A 21,062-nucleotide genomic window follows, 5' to 3' on the forward strand; every position below is an offset into this window, starting at 1 on the left:
CAGGAAAAGCACCTGGCTCCTGGCTCCTGCCATCGGATCAGCGCGGTGCGCCGGCTGCAGCGTGCCGGCCGCGGTGGCCATTGGAGGGTGAACCAATGGCAAAGGAAGACCTTTCTCTCTGTCTCTCTCTCTCACTGTCCACTCTGCCTGTCAAAAAAAAAAAAAAAAGAAAAAGAAAAGAAAAAGAAAAAGAAAAAAAACTTTGCCTAGAAAGAAAATGTAGATAAAAATCTCTGCAATCTAGAGTTAGGAAAAGACTTCTTAGCTATAACTCTGAAATAGTAATCCTTAAAAGGAAAAGCGTAAGTTGAATGTCATCAAAATCGGGCCTTGGGGCAGGGAATTTAGCCTAGCAATTAAGACGCTGGTTAAGACGTCCACATCCCACATTAGAGTGCTTGGGTTCAATTCCTGACTTGTTTGGCTCTTGACTCCACTTCCTCTTAATGCAAACCTGAAAGGTAGCAGTGATGGCTCAAGTCACTGGGTCCCTGCCACCCACACAGGAGACCTGGATTGAGTTTCTGGTTTCCAACTTAGGCCCAGTCTGGCCTCAACCATCGCAGGCGTTTCAGAAGTGAACTTGCAGATGTATGAGTTCACTCACTCTTGCTCTCTTGCTCTTAAATGGAAGGAAACACACACACACACACACACACACACACACACACATACAACTTTTACTCCTCAAAAGATGTCATTAAGAAAATGAAAAACAGGCCGGTGCCACGGCTCACTAGGCTAATCATCCGCCTGCGGCACCGGCACCCCGGGTTCTAGTCCCAGTTGGGGCGCCAGATTCTGTCCCGGTTGCCCCTCTTCCAGTCCAGCTCTCTGCTGTGGCCCAGAAAGGTAGTGGAGGATGGCTCAAGTGCTTGGGCCCCTGCACCCACATGGGAGACCAGGAGGAAGCACCTAGCTCCTGGCTTCAGAATGGCGCAGTGCGCCGGCCATGGTGGCCATTTGGGGAGTGAAACAACAGAAGGAAGACCTTTCTCTCTGTCTCTCTCTCTCACTGTCTAACTCTGCCTGTCAAAAAGACAGACAGACAGACAGAAAGAAAGAAAGAAAAAAAATGAAAGACAGGCCAGCATTGTGGTGAAGCATATAAAGTCAAGACTTATCATGCTGGCATCCCATATCAGAGCTCCAGTTCAAGTCCTAGCTGTTCCACTTCCAATCCAACTCCCTGCTAATGCTCCTGGAAAGGGAGTGGAAGATGACCCAAGTACTTGAGTTTCTGCCACCTACACAGAGACCTGAATGAAGTTATGGGCTCTTGGTTTTGGCCAAGCCGAGAGCTGAGCATTACAGCCATTTGGGGAGTAAACCAGTAAATGGAAGCTCTTTGTCTCTTTCTCTGTCACTCTGCCTGACAAATAAATAAATAAATCTTAAAGAAAGAGAGAGAGAGAGAGGAGCCAGTGTTGTGGCACAGCAGGTTAAGCTACCACCTAAGATGCTGGCATCCCATATGGACATCAGTTCAAGTCCTGGCTGCTGCACATCCTATCCAGCTCCCTGCTAATGTGCATGGGAAACTGGTGGAAGATGGCCCAAGTCCTTGGGCCTCAACCACCCACAGAGGAGACTTGGGTGGAGTTCTGGGTTCCTGCCTTCAGCCTGGCCCAGCCGTGGTCACTGCGGACATTTGGGGAGTGAACCAGTGGATGGAAGATCTCTCAGTCTCTCTTTAACTCTGCCTTTTTAAACAAATAAATAAAGGAGAAAGAAACAGGTCACAGAATGGGAGTAAATATTTGCAAGTCCTATATATCTGAAAAAGGACTTAATTCAGAATATATAAAGAACACTCACAACTCAAGAATAAAACATACAACCCAAGTTTTTTCCATGGGCCAAAGATTCCAACATTTTTACCATACACACAAAAATGTATGAGTGGCAAATAAGCCCAAGGAAAGACCGTCAATTACACATTTATAACAACAACTTTAGTCACTAGGGAAATGCAAATTAAAACCACAAACTATCACTTCACATTCACCAGAATGGTTATAATCCAAAAGACTGACAATGCCAAGTGTTAGCAAGGATACAGAGAAACTGGAACCTTACATAATGCTGGTAAGAACATAAAATAATAGAACCACCTTGGAAAACAGTTTGGCAGTTTCTTCTTCTTTTTTTTTTTTTTAATTCATTTTTTACCTACAGACACATAGATCTTAGATCCGCTGGTTCACTCTCTAAATGTTTGCCAACAGCCAGACTGAAGCCAGGAGCCAGACCACATAAGTGATTTCTACCTGGATGGCAAGAACCCAGGCACTTGAGCCATCATCTGAAGCCTCCCAGGATGCATTAGCAGGAAGCTGGATCTAAAGCAAAGTAGTCAAGACTCGAACAAAGAATCCAAAATGGGATGCAGGCATCCCAAGTAGTGGTTTATAATGCTGCACTCAACACCTGCTACATTTGGTAGCTTCTAACAATGTCAAATATACACTTACCCTGCAACCTAGCAATTTATACAAAATGAAAACATATCTGCACATTAATCCCTGGACACAAATGGTCATAAATGGATATTTTTCCTAATAGCCCAAAAGTGGAAACAACCCAAATGTCCATCAACTGGTAAATGAATGGATAAACGAAATACAGAAGAGTCATACAAGGCAAAACTCATTATTCAGTAATAAAAGGAATGTACTGCTCATGTAATATGGATGAACCTCACACACACGTTAAGAACCAGACAACCGAAGGCTACATACTGCATGACTTCATTATATGAAATTTTTAGAAAAGGCAAAACTATACAAACAGATCAGTAGTTGCTTGGGGCTGGAGTGGGGAATGACGGCAAATGGATACAACAAAACTTTTTGGATGACAAAAATGTTCCAAAATTAGAACTGCGCATTTATCAAAACTCACAAAATAGTATACTTCAAAATGGATGGATTTAAGGGCACATACATTACACTTCAATAAAACTTTAAAAAATAAAGTTGACAGAGGGATAGATAACTGATGAAGCAACTGTATAATCCACATAATAGGTATACAATAGATCACTGTATAATTGTTTAAACTTCTCTGAATGTTTAAATTTTCATAATAAAAGAGAGGAAAGTTTGAGAAACTTAATTCAATGGCAATCACTTTCATAAGCAAATATCACAACATATACAGTTGAACCTTATACTACCATATCAAGTACTTCAGTTTAACTTTCTACTTGAAATATTCAAAATGAGGGGGCCAGCGCCATGCTGCAGTAGGTTAATTCTCCGCCAGCAGCGCTGGCATTCCATATGGGCGCCGGTTCTAATTCCAGCTGCTCCTCTTCCAATCGAGCTCTCTACTGTGGCCTAGGAAAGCAGTAAAAGATGGCCCAAGTGCTTGGACCCCTGCACCCACATGGGAGACCAGGAAGAAGCACCTGGCTCCTGGCTTCGGATCGGCACAGCTCCGGCCGTTGCAACCATTTGGGGAGTGAACCAACGGAAGGAAGACCTTTCTCTCTGTCTCTCACTGTAACTCTACCTCTCAAATAAATAAATAAAATCTTTAAAACAAACAAAAAAAAGAAATATTCAAAATGAAAAATTCCCCTTTTCAGTTTAAATGCAGTTTGACTAACGATTAATTGATTATACACTGTGGATTCTTATATAGCTATTGTCATTTCCAGGTCTAAAATGCTGAAAACTTCACAATGTTCTCTCTAGCTCTTTCCCAATCTTCCTGAGCAAGCCCTCTTCCTACTCCATTGACTGCCTCGCTGTTGATCAATCTACCTGACATACTGCTGTTCCATAAGATACTGCTCTCACATCTGCCTTCTTTTCCTTCCCTGGCTTGTCTCTAAGCAATCACATTCATTCCTGAGCCTAATCAGTGGGAACACAACCCCCAAACGCAAGAATTCCCTCATCATTTTATCAGGAGCTAAAAAACAGAGTATAGACTGAGCGAGATGGTAAAGGCAGACAAGCAGATACATAAAGGTCACCAAAGAGTGAGGGTGCCCTCAAGTCTCTGGGTGGCCCCGAGAAGGCTTTTACAGGGACCAAGATGGAGTCAGGGCAGGGGCTAAGTACATCCCATCACCCCTGCCTCTCTTCCCTCTCCCCTGGATTTTCCAAATTTATACTACAATGTGTGAGACACTGCTGGGGAGCTTTCCTTCCAACTTGGATGAACTGTGGGGTCACCTGAGCTGTCATCTCCCCAGACATTGCTCTGCATTACCCAGAGGCCTCAATCCAATATCGCTGTGTTTTGCCAATGCATTTATAACCCTCAAATGGTTTTCAGGTTTTTATTTCAGGAAGCATTTAACTTTGTGCATGTCAAGAAAGGCTTTGCACCCCATCATCAGTACTTCCCAAAGGTTGTGGGCAAGCATTCTCTCTTACCCTCAATAGCTTGTGCTTGAAAGGTTCTCTCCCCTGACACAGGCCCTCAAACATGTTCGGCAGTACCACCTGATTACACTGTGGAGACGTCTAAAGGAGCAGACAGTTGCTGGGGAATGAAGCTGTCCTGCTGTTGTTCTTGGTTTTTTTTTTTTTTTTTTATAAAGAACAGAGTAAATGCATTATACAATGCTAATTCTGCTTCACAAGCAGTGTTGAGGGGTGCAGAGTGGGAACAATAGGGAAATTCAGTAAATGGGCCAATGACACTAAGAATTTTTCTCACAGGGATGTAATGAAACACACATTTCAGCTGCTGTTATGAGCAAGCAGTTCCTGACACTGTGAACCACACACAAACCACAACCTTGGCATTTCATGAGGTGTTCTAGAGGTACTTTCTTCCAATATCTAAGGGTGTTAGACTTCAGAAATCAAATTATCAGTCTGGAATGGAAACTACATTGATAAGATAAAAACTATGTGGCCTCTGACCCCACTCACTACAAACAGAAAGCAGAGGTTTTTGGGATCTTAGATAAAACAACTCCAACAGCATTTAGTGGTGGGCAAACACTTCGGCAGTTGCTGTTTCAATTTTATTCAGTGTGTCTTTTCTCCAATAAGTTCCCAAGCAGAAAGCAGACTATGATAACAATTTTTCAAATCACAAGTCCCAAATCCACCTGAAGTGTGAGTAAATGACAGCCACAAATTTCTTTTCTGGTTCCTACCAACAAACTCCTCCCACCAAAATTCACACAAGCCTCTACCAGAATTTAAGTTTATCATTGGAACAAACACTTGAGCCCCTGACCACAAAGTAATTCACAGGAAGATAAATCCTGCTACTAAAGGAAACGGTAAGCACATCTGACATTCAGGATCCTTTCTCAAAGCCAAGAACTATCTTCAGAAGAAATGCTTTAAGAATGTCAGAAAATTTAAGCTACTATTCAACATACCCAAGTACTTGGACAGCATATGTTTATTACTAAAATAGTGTACGGAACATACTAATGATATGTAAGAATCAAGACACATGCTGAGTAACTTCTGTTCCTAACAACAATGCTCCAAGGATAAATTCTTGAACATGATCAGTTGCTTCTTCATCTTTTTCTTTTCCTACAGCTGACTCAAACTGTCCAGACCTCAGGGACCAATTAATAACAGAGCTCACAAATAGTTTTTACCCCAGAAAAAAGAAATCCATCAGCCCACCAAAACTGTCACCAGCCCTTCCCACACTTACCAGTGCCATAGGGAGGATGCAGCTGATGGCAGTGAGCATCAACGGCCTGAAAAAATACAGGTGGTAGTTTCAATTTTTATTTAGAATTCTTACTTGCCAACTGCCTGAAATCTTTTAAGGCTACATGAATGGGTCTTCATGCCTCAGCCTGTGTTAAGCCACTTCGTGGTCCAATCACATTTATTAACAAATACTAGTAGTCACTTAGTAAAAAGCAGAGATGAAGAAAAGAAGTAAACTGTGGACCAGCTTCTCAGCCTGGTAGAAAGGAACATGATACAGGAAATACAGCCTGAAGAGATCAAGATGGATGGATCTGGATCACAGGGGATGGAACTACTAAGATACTGAAGGGTTAGAGAAAAGAAACAGGTTAAAGCACAGAGACAAAGGGTGCATGCACACCAGTCCGGAATGGGGCTGAATCAGCACTGGCAGTGGTGGTGGAGTCCCAGAATGCTCTGACCTTAGGGAAGTCTCACCTCCAAATCCACACTGAAGTGGTCAGATTCACTTCTCCCATACTTCAAACCCACACACTCTCAACCTCTAAAAGGTCAGGTGTCTGGCACCTTAACTTTACCCCCTTTCACTTTTTCTTCAGAGGTCCATGGAGGGACAGCTGACCAATAATGAAGGAATCCATGTGTTATCCTTTTAAATCTGATTATTAAACATAAATTTGAAGATGTCCCTCGCCAGTCTAACCATTCAATGCTAACCGCTATGACTCCTGATCATGAAAGTCAAAACCAAAGAAAAAAGACCTCACTCAATTAAAGGTTATTTATGCAAATTATAATGAAAAAAATGAGTCATTTTTTGACCATGAGTGTACACTTTATTATGAAAAACAGTTTAATGAAATCCATGTACCCATCTCACAGCTTCAACATCCACTTGTGGCCAGGTCTAGTGCACTTCCATTCCAACCTCCCCCCACCCTCTTAATTACTGTGAAATAAATCCCAGCAAGCATATCCTTTAGGATACTTTTAATTGAAAACCCTCTGCCGAGTACTTAGTACAAAAGGCTGGTTACAGACACTTTTAGAATTCTAACAGATTTCCAGGGAAATGCCAGGTAGGCAAGATGACTACCACTCCTGTAAGTCAAATTCACATCCACCAACCACAATCAAAAGAAATGTAGATGGGACTGGCCAGCAAATGAATTGCAAACAGTAGGACTAAAAGCTGAGTTGCCATTTCTGTAGCCACAAGCCCATCTTTTACACAAATGATTTCAAACAATATTCCATCTCTTCTGGCTACTGCTACCATGAAGAGGCAAAGAACAGCAGCTAAGCAGTCCATCCTGGGCCTCCCCTTCTCAAAAGGGAAGACATCAAGAAGCCAGGACATGTTCATGTCAAAGCCAGGATCTCAACAGCATGTTTCAAAGACAGAGCTGCTTTCCCACACAGGGTAGAAGCTACCCTGAACTACGCTCCTAACTACGCTCAAAACATATAATCCTACTTTACTAGAACTCCATAAATGGAAGAAACAGAATGGGAGTTGGGCTTTTTTTTTTTTTTTAACTGTTACCTTTTCTGCCATTCCCAAGTCCTTGCAACAATGCCTGTGCCAGCACTAGGTCCCATGCTAATGCCACTTCTGCCTGCCTGTCTTCTGTGGTCCAGTTTTACATTACCAGACCCTATACCATTCTGAGTACATACAGAACCCAAGGACTTCCAAGCCTTTGGGGATGCATAATTTAACACATACAGATCCTCTGAGGAAGATACAAAGTACAGAAGCAAAATTGAAGGCTCCTGAGGGTTGTAGGAAGGGTGGAGATGACAGGTGTTTTTGAGGAGTCAAAAATCAAGTTTACATAGGTCATGGCAAAGAGCAACAGAAAGGAGTTCACACTGGAATCCAGAGAAGCCACTCAGTCTTTCAACAGAGCAAGACGAAATGTTATTTTCAGTGGCCATATTAGAGTATGAGTAGGAAATGTATCACTATTTATTTACTATCTCATCTCTCACCATTCTAAAAATGGAGAGGAAAGAAATTAAATGAAAAGAAACTTCAGTTTTTTAAGATAGAGGTCAAATCCCCCCGACCCTTCTCATCTCCCCAAAAAGCTACCCAAAAGTTAAAACAACTGAAGCAACCCAGCACGCATCTGTTTACTGGGAAATAATTCTTAATCTACCCAAATTTCCAGTGAACAAAGTAAATCAAAAGGGTTCACTAAAAGCGCACTGATGAAAAATGCACATAACTGCCACTCCATTCCTCTCCACCACCAGGCTTCCTACCCAGGAGCAATCTCTTCCAGTCTTTTGTCTAGGTTCTCTCTCTTCGGAGTTAGCTTACTTTTACTGCTCCCTACTTCCCTTTCAAATCTCCATTTTCAGATATTTAAATCACTATTTTTAGTTCTTCTATCGGTTACTTTTTTTTAAAATCTTAAGACATCTTTCACAGGACCAGAACTCCATTTTCTTCTCTGCAATTCCAATGTACTTTGAACTACCCATAGGAGAATATTCACACGTTAGGCACAAATACATTATTTGCTTATAATTACATGTGGCTTTATTTTTACATCACAATATTTTACAGGCATAATTTTTTGGCTTTACATGAAAATTCTAACCTCCTCCTTCAACCCTTAATAAAGAGTTCTATGGTTTCTTCATCATACTCCAACTGTCTTCTAGGTTCCTCATACTATCTAATGCTTGGAATTCACCCCATTCCCATCCTTAAGAAGTTTTTCTTTAATCCCACCAAAATTCCGCTGAAATTTGGGCTGGCAGGACTGCTCTATAGTTGACAACCTTTTTTTCCCCCACTGGAATACTAATACAACCCATTTCTCATATTCTTTATTTTCCTCTTTTATTATTTTTATCTTCATGTAACTATTTCAAAAAAGGTGTGAGAAATAAATTGTGGGAGTCCTTGTATGTCTAAAAATGAGCTTATTTGCAGTGACAGAATTTTAGGTTCAAAACCACTTTTTATCTCAGAACTTTGAAAACATGCTCTACTGTCTTCTGGCTGTCACATTCTATGAGATGTCTGATTCCCATTTCTTATAGAAGAAACATCTTTATGGACTCTAATAGCATCTTCTCTCTAGTCTTGTTCTGAAGTTTCAGTGACAACTCTACCAGTGGTAAGCCTTTTCAATATAAAAACTATAGACTGCTCTTTTTGTTAGCTCCCAGAAATGTTCTACCATCAGTTTTTTTCCCCCTCACTTCTCAAAAGTTCGAGTAGCTTCTGGATCTCCTGAATTGATCTATACCTCTTTTTTCCCATGTATTTTGGCTTTGCACTGGGATTTTATTGATTTTGTCTTCTGACCTGTCTATGGAATATCTTTTAAATTTGGTAAACCTATAATTCACTCCATGAGCCCTTTTGTTTTTTGTCTCTAATGGGTCTCTCAATGTTTTATAGATGCCACATTTTCCTGGATAGCCTAGAGAGTATTAAACTGTCGACTTTTTAAAATAAGCAAAATTGGGGCCAGCACTGTGGTGCAGCAGGTTAACAGCCTGGCCTGAAGCGCTGGCATGCCATATGGGCGCTGGTTCCAGACCCGGCTGTTCCTCTTCCTATCCAGCTCTCTGATATGGGCTGGGAAAGCAGTATAAGATGGCCCAAGTCCTTGGGCCCCTGCACCCACATGGGAGACCTGGAGGAGGCTCCTGGCTCCTAGCTTCGGATCAGCACAGCTCCAGCCATTGCGGCCAATTGCGGAGTGAACCATCAGATGAAAGACTTCTCTCTGTCTGCCTCTCCTCTCTCTGTGTAACTCTGACTTTCAAATAAATAAATAAATAAATATTTTTTTAAAAAAAAATAAGCAAAATTGAGGGAGCTGCTGTTGTTGCACAGTGGTTAAGGCTTCCACCGTAATACCAGAATCCCATATGGGCACTAACTAGTTCATGACCCAGCTGAAGCTCCTGTCTTCGGACTGGCCCAGCCCTGACCACAGAAGCCATATGGCAATTTGAACCAGCAGATGGAAGATCTCTGTCTTTTTCTCTATGTACCTCTCTCAAATAAAATAAAATTTTTTTTAAGATTTATTATAGGTGCCAGTGCTGTCGCACAGCATGTTGACACTCTGGCCTGGGGCACTGGCATCCCATGTGGGCGCTGGTTCTAGACCTGGCTGCTCTACTTTCGGTCCAGCTCTCTGCTGTGTCGTGGGAAGGCAGTACAAGATGACCCAGTTCCCTGGGACCCTGCGCCTGCATGGGAGACCGGAGGAGGCTCCTGGCTCCTGGCTTTGGATTAGCGCAGCTCTGGCCATTGCGGCTGGTTGGGGGGTGAACTGTCGAATGGAGGACCCCTCTCTCTCTCTCTCTCTCTCTCTCTCTCTCTGTGTGTGTGTAACTGTGACTTTCAAATAAAAAAATAAATCTGTTTTAAAAAAGGATTTTATTTATTTGAAAGAGTTATAGAGAGAGGTGGAGACAGACAAAGAGAGTCTTCCACCCACTGGTTCACTCCCAAAATGGCCATCACAGCAGGAGCTGTGAAGAGCCAATCCAAAGCCAAGAGCCAGAAGCTTCTTCCAGATCTCCCTCATGGGTGCAGGGGCACAAGGACTTAGGCCATCCTCTGCTGCTTTCCTAGGCACATTAGCAAGCAGCTGGATTGGAAATGGAGCAGCTGGGACTCAAATTGGTGCCCATATGGGATGCTGGCACTGTAGGCTGGGGCTTTAACCTACTGCATCACAGCGCCAGCCACTATAATTACATCTTTTTTTTTTTTTTTTTTTTTTTTTTTGACAGGCAGAGTGGACAGTGAGAGAGAGAGACAGAGAGAAAGGTCTTCCTTTGCCGTTGGTTCACCCTCCAATGGCCGCCGCGGCCGGCGCGCTGCGGCCAGCGCACCGCGCTGATCCGATGGCAGGAGCCAGGAGCCAGGTGCTTTTCCTGGTCTCCCATGGGGTGCAGGGCCCAAGCACCTGGGCCATCCTCCACTGCACTCCCTGGCCACAGCAGAGGGCTGGCCTGGAAGAGGGGCAACCGGGACAGAATCCGGCGCCCCGACCGGGACTAGAACCCGGTGTGCCGGCGCCGCTAGGCGGAGGATTAGCCTATTGAGCCGCGGCGCCGGCTCAGCCACTATAATTACATCTTAAAAAAAAAAATGAAGGCCGGCGCCGCGGCTCACTAGGCTAATCCTCCACCTAGCGGCGCCGGCACACCGGGTTCTAGTCCCGGTCGGGGCGCCGGATTCTGTCCCGGTTGCCCCTCTTCTAGGCCAGCCCTCTGCTGTGGCTAGGGAGTGCAGTGGAGGATGGCCCAGGTGCTTGGGCCCTGCACCCCATGGGAGACCAGGAAAAGCACCTGGCTCCTGGCTCCTGCCATCGGATCAGCGCGGTGCGCCGGCAGCAGCGCGCCGGCCGCGGCGGCCATTGGAGGGTGAACCAACGGCAAAAAGGAAGACCTTTCTCTCTGTCTCTCTCTCTCACTGTCCACTCTGCCTGTCAAAAAAAAAAAAAAAAAAAAAAAAAAAAGAAATCCCACTGCAGCCATTGCCACAGGCACACGCAGAAACAAAAGTAGAATTACCAATAGCAAACTGTCCCTACAGCCTCCACTGCCTGAGGGGGAAGATACGGAAGATGAGGAAGATGGGAGTCTCACTGTTCCTCACGGCGGTCCTCCAGGATCAAGGGGACCAGCGACTCCACTGCTGCTGTGTTCCCTACCTCCTTCCTAGGGCAGAGGCCCAATGCAGGGACAGCTCAGCTCAGATGTAGTCCCTACAGTCATGACTGGGAGGAGGGCTAATGCCGAATCTCCTTCTCCTGGGCCTGGACAAGGGGGTTCCTCCAGGGAAAGCTTTCACAGAGAACAGAAAAACCCTCAAAAGCTGAACAGCTGGTCTCCTATCAAGAAGACCTGCCCACCTAAGGATGGACCCCATGTTATGGAAGACAAACTAGACTGTCCTGTCAGCTGACACTTATACAAAAAGAGCCACTTTGGATATGAAGGCCTTGTGGTTTCTGCCACCCAGGCATCAGTGGACCTACTCTATGCCTTCCCATCTAGGTTGGAAAGAGCCCTAGGGGATCGAAAGGCCACATATTTCCCTGCGGTGGCCATGTGAGGTTCTTCCAGCCAACACCCTCCATCAGTGACACACCCACCCCTATCCGCCACCCTCTCCACGTGGATTGCAGAGAGCAATTCATCACCAGAGCGTGGTATGCATGCTTTCCTCCAATCCAGCCTCCAGGACGCCATCTTTGCTCTCTTCAACTGCCTCCTAGAGCTTCTTCCCCTTGACAGTGACTGCTGAACAGGAAACTTCTTTGGTGCTGTTTCTTGTATATCTGCCCACCTGTCCCCCAGTATTGTCCTCAATTCCCGAGATCCCTGGGGTGGTTTCATACCCCTCTAGCTACTTGTTTTCAGGTTTTTTTTTTTTTTAATGTGACATTCCAAGGTTGCTGCTGTCTGTGAATCTCACCAGGCTGTCCACCTGGGGTCAAGTTTAGCTAACTGGTTCAGAGTTATTACCTCTTGGAAATCCCTTTGGATTTCATGGTTTCTCTATCAGCAGCATGATCCCTCCTGCTATGGTCAGTGAACACTGTGCTTCATGAAACTTTGTATCCCCGCATAGCCTTTTACAGTGTCTGTGGCATTTTTGTGACCTCTCAACACTAGAATACATTTTTCTCCAAAATCAGTAAAGTTCATGGTGCCCTCTAACTTTATCCACCTCCCAACATGGAAGAACTGTGAAACTTTCCACAAGACCGCCTCCTTGGTCCTTCCTGTTCCAATGTTGGTTTTTCTGGGTTTGACACAGGCCTGTGAGATGTGAAGACTCCGACAGGCCTGCTCCATCTAGCTGCTCTCCAGCCCGTTTTAGTTTCACTCTGTAGTTGTGAGGCCACCGGCCCTCTAATTTAAATTCTATGAATCTCCACCTGGCCTATTTTTGGGTGGAACCTCTTCCAACCCTTTCCCTACATCCTGGGCACTGGTTGTTTTCTGTGAAAATGGCAGCAAACAGCTACAGTTTTGAATTGGCCCTAAATAAATGAGTTATTGGGGCCAGCACTGTGGCGTAGGGTAAAAGCTGCCACCTGCAGTGCCGGCATCCCACATAGGTGCCGGCTCAGGCCCCAGCTGCTCTACTTCCAATCCAGCTCTCTGCTATGGCCTGAGAAAGCAAAAAAAAAGATGGCCCAAATGCTTGGGAAACCCGGAAGAATCTCCTGGCTTCCGGCTTCAGATCGGTGCAGCTCTGGCCATCGTGATCATCTGGGGAGTGAACCAGTGGATAGAAGACCTCTCTCTCTCTATAACTCTACCTCTCAATACATAAATCTTAAAAAAAAAAAAAAAAAATGAATGATCAACTGACCTATGCTACAACTTGGATGAACCTTGGAAATATACAGTGAACACAGCCAGCCACAAAACATCATATATATTGCATGATTCCATTTATGTGACATATACAAATATAAATCCACAGACAGAGAAAAGATCAGTGGCTGCCAATGGCCATGGGGTGAGTGGGGGAGTGGTGGAAAGTAACTGCTTAACTAATACCAGATCTCTTACTTGGTCAATGAAAATAATTTGTAACTAGACGGAGATGAGGGTTGCACAACAATGTAAATGTACCAAACACCAGTGAAGCATACACTTTAAATGGTTACTTTTATATTACATAAACATTACCTCCAGTTTTCTTTCAAAAAGAAAGGGGAGCCGGTGCCGCGGCTCAATAGGCTAATCCTCTGCTTTGCAGCGCTGGCACACCGGGTTCTAGTCCTGGTTGGGGCGCCGGATTCTGTCCCGGTTGCCCCTCTTCCAGGCCAGCTCTCTGCTGTGGCCAGGGAGTGCAGTGGAGGATGGCCCAAGTCCTTGGGCCCTGCACCCCATGGGAGACCAGGAGAAGCACCTGGCTCCTGCCATCGGATCAGCGCAGTGTGCCGGCCGCGGCGGCCACTGGAGGGTGAACCAACAGCAAAAGGAAGACCTTTCGCTCTGTCTCTCTCTCACTGTCCGGAAAGAAAGAACAAAAGAAAGAATGAACGAAAGGAAGGAAGGCCCTTTGTTCATCTTTTCTTCCTACAAGTTTTGTAGGAGATACTTATATATCTCCACATTCATTTTCATGGGAGTTAAAAACAGAGGGATGGGGTCGGCACTGTGTCATAGCAGGTGAAGACACCTGCAGTACCACCATCCCATATGGACACCGGTTCAAGACCCAGCTGCTGTACTGCGGCCTTGGAAAGCAGTGAAAGATAGCCATGGCCTTGGGCCCCTCCACCCACATGGGAGACCTGGAAGAAGCTCCTGGCTCCCGATCAGCTCAGCTCTTGCCGTTGCAGCCATTTGCGGAGTGAACTAACAGATGGAAGACCTCTCTCTCTGCCTCTGCGTATCTGTAACTCTATCTTTCAAATAAATAAATCTTAAAAAAAAATGGAGGGGGACATCCCCATATTTATTTCACCCCCTTTAATGATATGTCCCTATCCCTGTGGTGCTTGCAATTTATCAATGATGCTTACATGAGCAGTTAATTCATTTTACACAGCTCAGAAGTATGCTGTTCTATGAGAATTCCGCTAGAGTACTCCTATCCAAAATACTTGGGACTAGCAATGTCAGCTATCAGAATATCTCAGATTTTGAAGTATTTGCATAGACTTTACCAGTTGATTGTCATGGTGCTCAAAAAGTTTCATTTTTGGAGCATTTTTATTTTCATATTAGGGATGCTCAATCTGTATTTGTTCATTCATCTGTTAATGGCTATTTGGATTGTTTCCTGTCTTTGGCTACTGCAGAAGAAACTACTATAGACATCTGAATTCCCAAACATAAACAAATGATGGAGGGAACAAATGTATGTGAGTACAGTCAGCTATCTTGAAACAGAAGCCAGTGTTAATAAGCCTGCAAGGGGCCCGGTGCTGTGGCATACTAGGCTAAGCTCTGCGCACAGCACCGGCATCCCATATGGGTGCCAGTTCATGTTCCAGCTGCTCCTCTTCCAATCCAGCTCTGCTTATGGCCTGGAAAAGCAATGGAAGATGATCTTCTACACAGCAATAGAGCTTGGGGCTGAAATTCTAAAGTTTTGCCTTTACTAATCTGGACTTAGTTATGTCAACAATAAACAACACTTACTAACAACATAACAAAGTATTCTGTTGGAAGCTGATATACAAAGAAAAACTGTGGACTCCTATCTTTTCTTTTCTTTTTTTTTTGACAGGCAGAGTGGACAGTGAGAGAGAGAGACAGAGAGAAAGGTCTTCCTTTGCCGTTGGTTCACCCTCCAATGGCCGCCGCGGCCGGCGCGCTGCTGCCGGCGCACCGCGCTGATCTGATGGCAGGAGCCAGGTACTTCTCCTGGTCTCCCATGGGGTACAGGGCCCAAGGACTTGGGCCATCCTCCACTGCACTCCCTGGCCACAGCAGAGAGCTGGCCTGGAAGAGGGGCAACCGGGACAGAATCCAGCGCCCCAACCAGGACTAGAACCCGGTGTGCCAGCGCCACAAGGCGGAGGATTAGCCTAGTGAGCCGCGGCGCCGGCTATCTTTTAGATTTCATGCTCTGGGGATGGGTATTGTGGTGCAGCATGTTAAAGCCACAGCTTTGGGAAACCCATATACATCGGAGTGCTAGTTTGAGTTCTGGTTACTCTGCTTCCAATCCAGCTACCTACTAGCACCTGGGAAGTAGCAGCTGACAACTAAAGTACTTTATCCCTTGCCATCCATGTGGGCAATCCAAGGATTTTTGGCTCCTCGCTTCAGCCTGGTCCAGGCCCAGCTATTGCAGCCATTTGAGGAATGAACCAGCAGATGGAATATTGCTGTCTCTCTCCTTCTGCCTCATTGTGCCTTTTAAGTAAATTGTTAAATAGACAAAGATTGTATATTCTGGCTTATAAACAACTAACTTACAATAATTGTAAACACACATCAAGAAACATGCACAGGCCGGCGCCGCGGCTCACTAGGCTAATCCTCCACCTGCGGTACCAGCACACTGGGTTCTAGTCCTGGTTGGGGCGCTGGACTCTGTCCCGGTTGCTCCTCTTCCAGTCCAGCTCTCTGCAGTGGCCCAGGAGGGCAGTGGAGGATGGCCAAAGTGCTTGGGCCCTGCACCCACATGGGAGACCAGGAGGAAGCACCTGGCTCCTGGCTTCGGATCAGCGCAGCGTGCCGGCCGTAGCGGCCACTTTGGGGGTTAACCAACGGAAAAGGAAGACCTTTCTCTCCGTCTCTCTCTCACTAACTCTGCCTGTCCAAAAAAAAAAGAAAAAAAGAAAAGAAAAGAAACATGCACAAAATGCTACAGACTGAAGAGTGAAAAACTCTGGGGATCAGGGAGGGCTTCATGGGAAAAGGGAATTGAGGATAAATCCCATTTCCAGCTGGGTGCATGGTGGTACCAACAACTGAGAATCCAGGAAGCCAGGCTAGAAGGTATTAAAATTATTTCTTGTAAACTGAGGCAAGGCTGGGACTGGCACTGTGGCACAATCGGTTACGGCACCGTCTGCAATGCCGGCATCCTATACGGACACCAGTTCAAGTTCCGCTCACTCCACTTCCAATCCAGCTCCCTGTTAATGCACCTGGGAAAACAGTGGAAGATGGCCCAAGTACTTGGGAGACCCAGGAGAAGCTCCTAGCTCCAGCCTTCAGACCGAACCAGTTCTGGCCACTGCAGCCATTTGGGGAGCGAATCTGCAGATGAAAGATCTCTCTGTGTCTTTCCCTCCCTTCCTCTCTGTGAACTCTGCCTTTCAAGTAAATAAATAATTTTTTTTAAAAAAGTTATCTTATTTAAATTTCCAAACAAACCTCTCAGTTATCCTGCCTGTATCTTTCTCCACTTACGATCAGTAACTGTGGTTATCACTGTGAAGCCATTCACCGTTTATAAAGACTTGTGACAGTTCAAAGAAAAGCACCATGCTCTGATGGTTCATGTCAGTTTAAATAATAAAGTCACAAAGCCGGCGCCGCGGCTCAATAGACTAATCCTCCACCTAGCGGCGCCGGCACACCGGGTTCTAGTCCCGATCGGGGCACTGGATTCTGTCCCGGTTGCCCCCCTTCCAGGCCAGCTCTCTGCTATGGCCCAGGAGTGCAGTGGAGGATGGCCCAAGTGCTTGGGCCCTGCACCCCATGGGAGACCAGGAGAAGCACCTGGCTCCTGCCTTCGGATCGGCGTGGTGCGCCGGCCGCGGCGGCCATTGGAGGGTGAACCAATGGCAAAGGAAGACCTTTCTGTCTCTCTCTCTCACTGTCCACTCTGCCTGTCAAAAATAATAATAATAATAATAATAATAATAATAATAATAATAAAGCCACAAAGAACACACATTCAGGAGATGAGAAGCTTGTTGCTTTCACACTGACACTTTTCTCAAATCTTTACTACAAATCCAGTCTCTCAAATTTTTCCTATAGTAGTAGGTATATTGAGGAACAAAGCAAAAGTTAAAGAAAAATAGGTGCCTCAATAACAAGGACCTTAAACCAACTAAGCATTTCATTAAGTAGTGTTGCCATTACAGGCACAAGACTAAAACAAATCCTGCAGTCAACCAGAAATGTAGGAACGACAGACAGGATATATTCCCTTGTATCCTTTCCCTGGCCCCAATTCAAAATTCTTTTTGTGCTATTTTTACTTCTCTTATCAGTAGGCCTCATAGAGCACAGAGGCTCTATGTGAAGGCAGAAGAATCTGAAGTAGATGATCCAATATCATACGCACACGCAGGTACAGTCAGCAGTCTGTGGTCCGATCTGGCTCCAAGTCTATGACTCAAGGCACAATCCTGAGAACCAAAGCAAACGTGAAAACAACTGTCCCATGGCTCCACTCCTGTCCCACCTTCAGCATGACTGAGGAATGTCTGAACACTCACGTGCCAAGCACTTTGGATGCATTCTATCACATTTAATACTGTGAAGGAAATATTACCATTATCATCAATGTGAAGAAACTGAAGCTTAGCAATGCTGAGGAACTTGCCCAAAGTCACATTATAAAAAATAGCAGAAAAGACGTTGCAACACAATCATCTATTAGCCCAGGCTCTGGACAGAGCCCAAGACACAAAGGCCACATCCATGAAGACGTTCACAGTAATAGAGCAGGTCCCCAACAACTGTAATACACAAGCACTCACCTAAGCACCCAAAGGGAAAGAAAGCTCAAATTATATTCAAGAACAAGCAGGGGGAAAAAAAGCAAAATACATAAATACGTGTACCCAATGATTTCTAGAAGGTAATGTCTACCAGCGCAGGGATTTTTGTTCTGTTCAGATATTTTTCCCATGCCTGGCACATAGTAGGTACTTAATAAATACTGGTGGAACCAATGACTGAATTGCAGTACAGTAATATTATCTATGAATACAGATAAGACCTGAGAGATAATCAACAGGAAAGATAATTTTTACTGTAGATTAATGAAATGATAAAATGTACACTATTCTTTTAATCCTACAGGTAAATACAAAAAGCTTCCTTTCTGGAAGATGGTGAAATGTATGTGACACCAGGTACACAGTGACAATGATTAACCTTTCTAAGCTGGCAAGATAGGGACAATTTTGTACTAGTTGTTCTTAGGCGATTCTCAATGTCACTCTGAACATTTCTCCCTTTTAAAAATAAATGTATATATCAGTAAAACATTCATCAGACTGCCAGATAAAAGCACCATGAAATACATCAACATACCCATTTGCAGCCAACTATCTGAAACACAGGAATTTAATCTAGATCTACTTAGATATAGGCATGCAAAGAAACCTGATGTCAGGTCACAAAAATAGAAGTCAGATGGCTGCTCAACACCGAAATACTCAGTGTTACTAGGTCAAGCTTGAAAATATTTCCCATGAGTAGTAACAACCACCACCACCACCACCACCCATAAACAAATTTAAACAGTCTTCAAAGTCAGCTATACCAGGACAAAGAAAGTTGAATTAATAATTAAAATCATTATTTACCAGATATTAAACAAGTGCTTGGTGTCAAGTAAGAAAGAGACTAAATAAAAAGCATTTATACTTGTATTAAGAGCATCAGTTGACCATGTTACAAGTGACAAAGGGATAGAAACCAAGTTGCTTTGAACACAGGATTATACAGACTTCTGCAAAGTCTTGAAACTCATTAAGATGCATCCACAAAGAGGAAAAATTTCCACAGAAGAATTTCAAAGAGATTTTCTAGCAAAATTTTGCTGAAAAGCAAACACTAAACTGTAATTCAAGCAAAGGGATAGCAGAATATAGTGTTCTAGAAAACATTTTCCTAGCTCTACTGCAGTTAATATAGCAATTTATAACACAAAAGGAACTGTTCTAAAAACACTACAATAAAAAATAATGGGGGGGGGGCAGTGCTGTGGTGTAGTGGGTAAAGCCAACGCCTGCAGTGCTAGCATCCCATATGGGCACCAGTTCGAAACCTGGCTGCTCCACTTCGAATCCAGCTCTCTGCTATGGCCTGGGAAAGCCCAGAAGACAGCCCAAGTCCTTGGGTCGCTGCACCTTCGTGGGTGACCCAGAAGAAGCTCCTGGCTTCGGATCGGCGCAGCTCTGGCGTTGAGGCCAATTGGGGAGTGAACCAGTGGATGGAAGACCCCTCTCTTTCTCTCCCCACCCCTTCCTTCTCTCTGCGTGTAACTCTGCCTTTTAAATAAATAAATAAATGAGTCTTAAAAAAAAAAAAAAAAGTGGTTCTCCAATTCTATCTAAGGAACACCAGGCTTGAGAAGTGAGCAGTTCAATTCATTATGCCACTTGTGTTAAAGATGTTTAACAAACAGCACTCTGGCCTCAGAATCAGCCCTTAAGGCATTTGGATCCGATTAAAAAGCCCATGAGAGTATTTCAGGCAAGGAAAACCAAGACACTCTGGCAAAAAAAAAAAAAAAAAAAAAAAAAAAAAAAAAAAAAACAAACCTAAATGAAAGATCTCTGTGAAGAGATCCCAGCAGAAAGAATGGGCCATCAAAGAAGGAGGTACGTTTCTCTGAAGGGAGGAGAGAACTTCCACTTTGATTATGACCTTGTTTAAATAAGATTGGAGTCAGCGAACTCAAAAGGCTTCCATAGCCTTGGCAACTCATGACAAGAGCCTAGGGTGATTACTGATGCTATAAACAAGAGTGTCAATTTGTTAAGTCAACAATAGGGGTCACTGTGCACTGTGCACTCCTCATGTGGGATCTCTGTCTTAATGTGTTATACAATGTGAATTAATGCTATAACTAGTACTCAAACAGTACTTCATACTTTGTGTTTCTGTGTGGGTGCAAACTGTTGAAATCTTTAATATATACTAAATTGATCTTCTGTATATAAAGATAATTGAAAATGAATCTTGATGTGAATGGAATGGGAGAGGGAGCGGGAGATGGGAGGGTTGCGGGTGGAAAAAAAAAAAAAAAAAAAGATGTCTAACAAAATTCTATCTAAGGAACACCAGGCTTGAGAAGTGAGCAGTTCAATTCATTATGCCACTTGTGTTAAAGACGTTTAACAAATCTATTCCTTTCCTCTAACAGTACAGACACTTCGGGCTATATTCAGGATATACCAATTTTCTTCCCGTTTACCTATGTATCTTATTCTCACTCTACAACCAAACAGGAAACCTTGCCATCCTCAACCTGCAAGGTCTGGACTTTTCTAACCTATACTGGCTCTCCACCTCACCTTCACAGTCCTTCTCCTGTCTCAATACAAAGCTCAGGTAGCTCACTTCTGCTCCTGGCTCAGATCTAGCCCAAACTGGCTTACTACTTCTCCCGAATGAAGCATGCAAGTTGAGGGTATCGAACATTTTCTTCTCCTGGTCACACTCTTCATATGATACTGAGAGAAGGAGCCCACAGGGAGGGAGGCACTTCCAGACAATCACCAACCATCACCAATCAAAGCCAGCTCTGCAGCCACAGAGCTGCCTGAGTTGTTTGGGCTTTCTCAAAACTGACCCTCTTCCTGAGCAACTTGTCAGCAAATGGCTCAAGAGATCCACAGAACAATATTAGTAAGATTCACTGAATAGGGGCCAGCGCTGTGGAACAGTGGGTAAAGCCGCTGCCTCCACTGCCCGCATCCCATATGGGCACTGGTTCGAGTCCCAGTTGCTCCACTTCTGATCTCCTCTGATATCACTAAACTAAAAGTCCAACATCCCAGACAATTGCAATTTTGCTACTTAAGAGATTTCAAATTCTAAAAGTCAATAGAAGACTCAACTTTATTCTCTACTTTGGCTCACTCAAAGGAAACTGTCAGGATACAACAAAATCAGTAACCCAGACGTAAGTATCAGTGAAAAATTTAAGTCACTCTTCAAATATAAGATAGTTTAACTCGGTGC

The 21,062-nt window shown here is 44.3% G+C and overlaps 1 protein-coding gene across 9 annotated transcripts in view; it reads right to left on the minus strand.

The window, feature by feature from the left end:
* Positions 1-21,062, minus strand: part of ARIH2 (ariadne RBR E3 ubiquitin protein ligase 2) — a 63,952-nt gene that overhangs the window by 31,763 nt on the left and 11,127 nt on the right. For 4 of the 9 annotated variants that reach the window (XM_070050828.1, XM_070050825.1, XM_070050827.1 and 1 more), the window contains one exon: positions 5,647-5,692. The exons of the other annotated variants lie outside the window; for them this stretch is intronic. Coding sequence is in view for 3 of the 4 variants with exons in the window: in XM_070050825.1 (XP_069906926.1) it covers positions 5,647-5,685 (39 nt within the window). In the remaining variant the exon portion in view is untranslated. The remainder of the gene's footprint in view (positions 1-5,646; positions 5,693-21,062) is intronic. 9 annotated transcript variants of the gene reach the window in all.

The sequence above is a fragment of the Oryctolagus cuniculus genome, chromosome 10 (genome assembly GCF_964237555.1).
Source record: "Oryctolagus cuniculus chromosome 10, mOryCun1.1, whole genome shotgun sequence".
In the NCBI taxonomy this organism is placed as follows: domain Eukaryota; kingdom Metazoa; phylum Chordata; class Mammalia; order Lagomorpha; family Leporidae; genus Oryctolagus; species Oryctolagus cuniculus.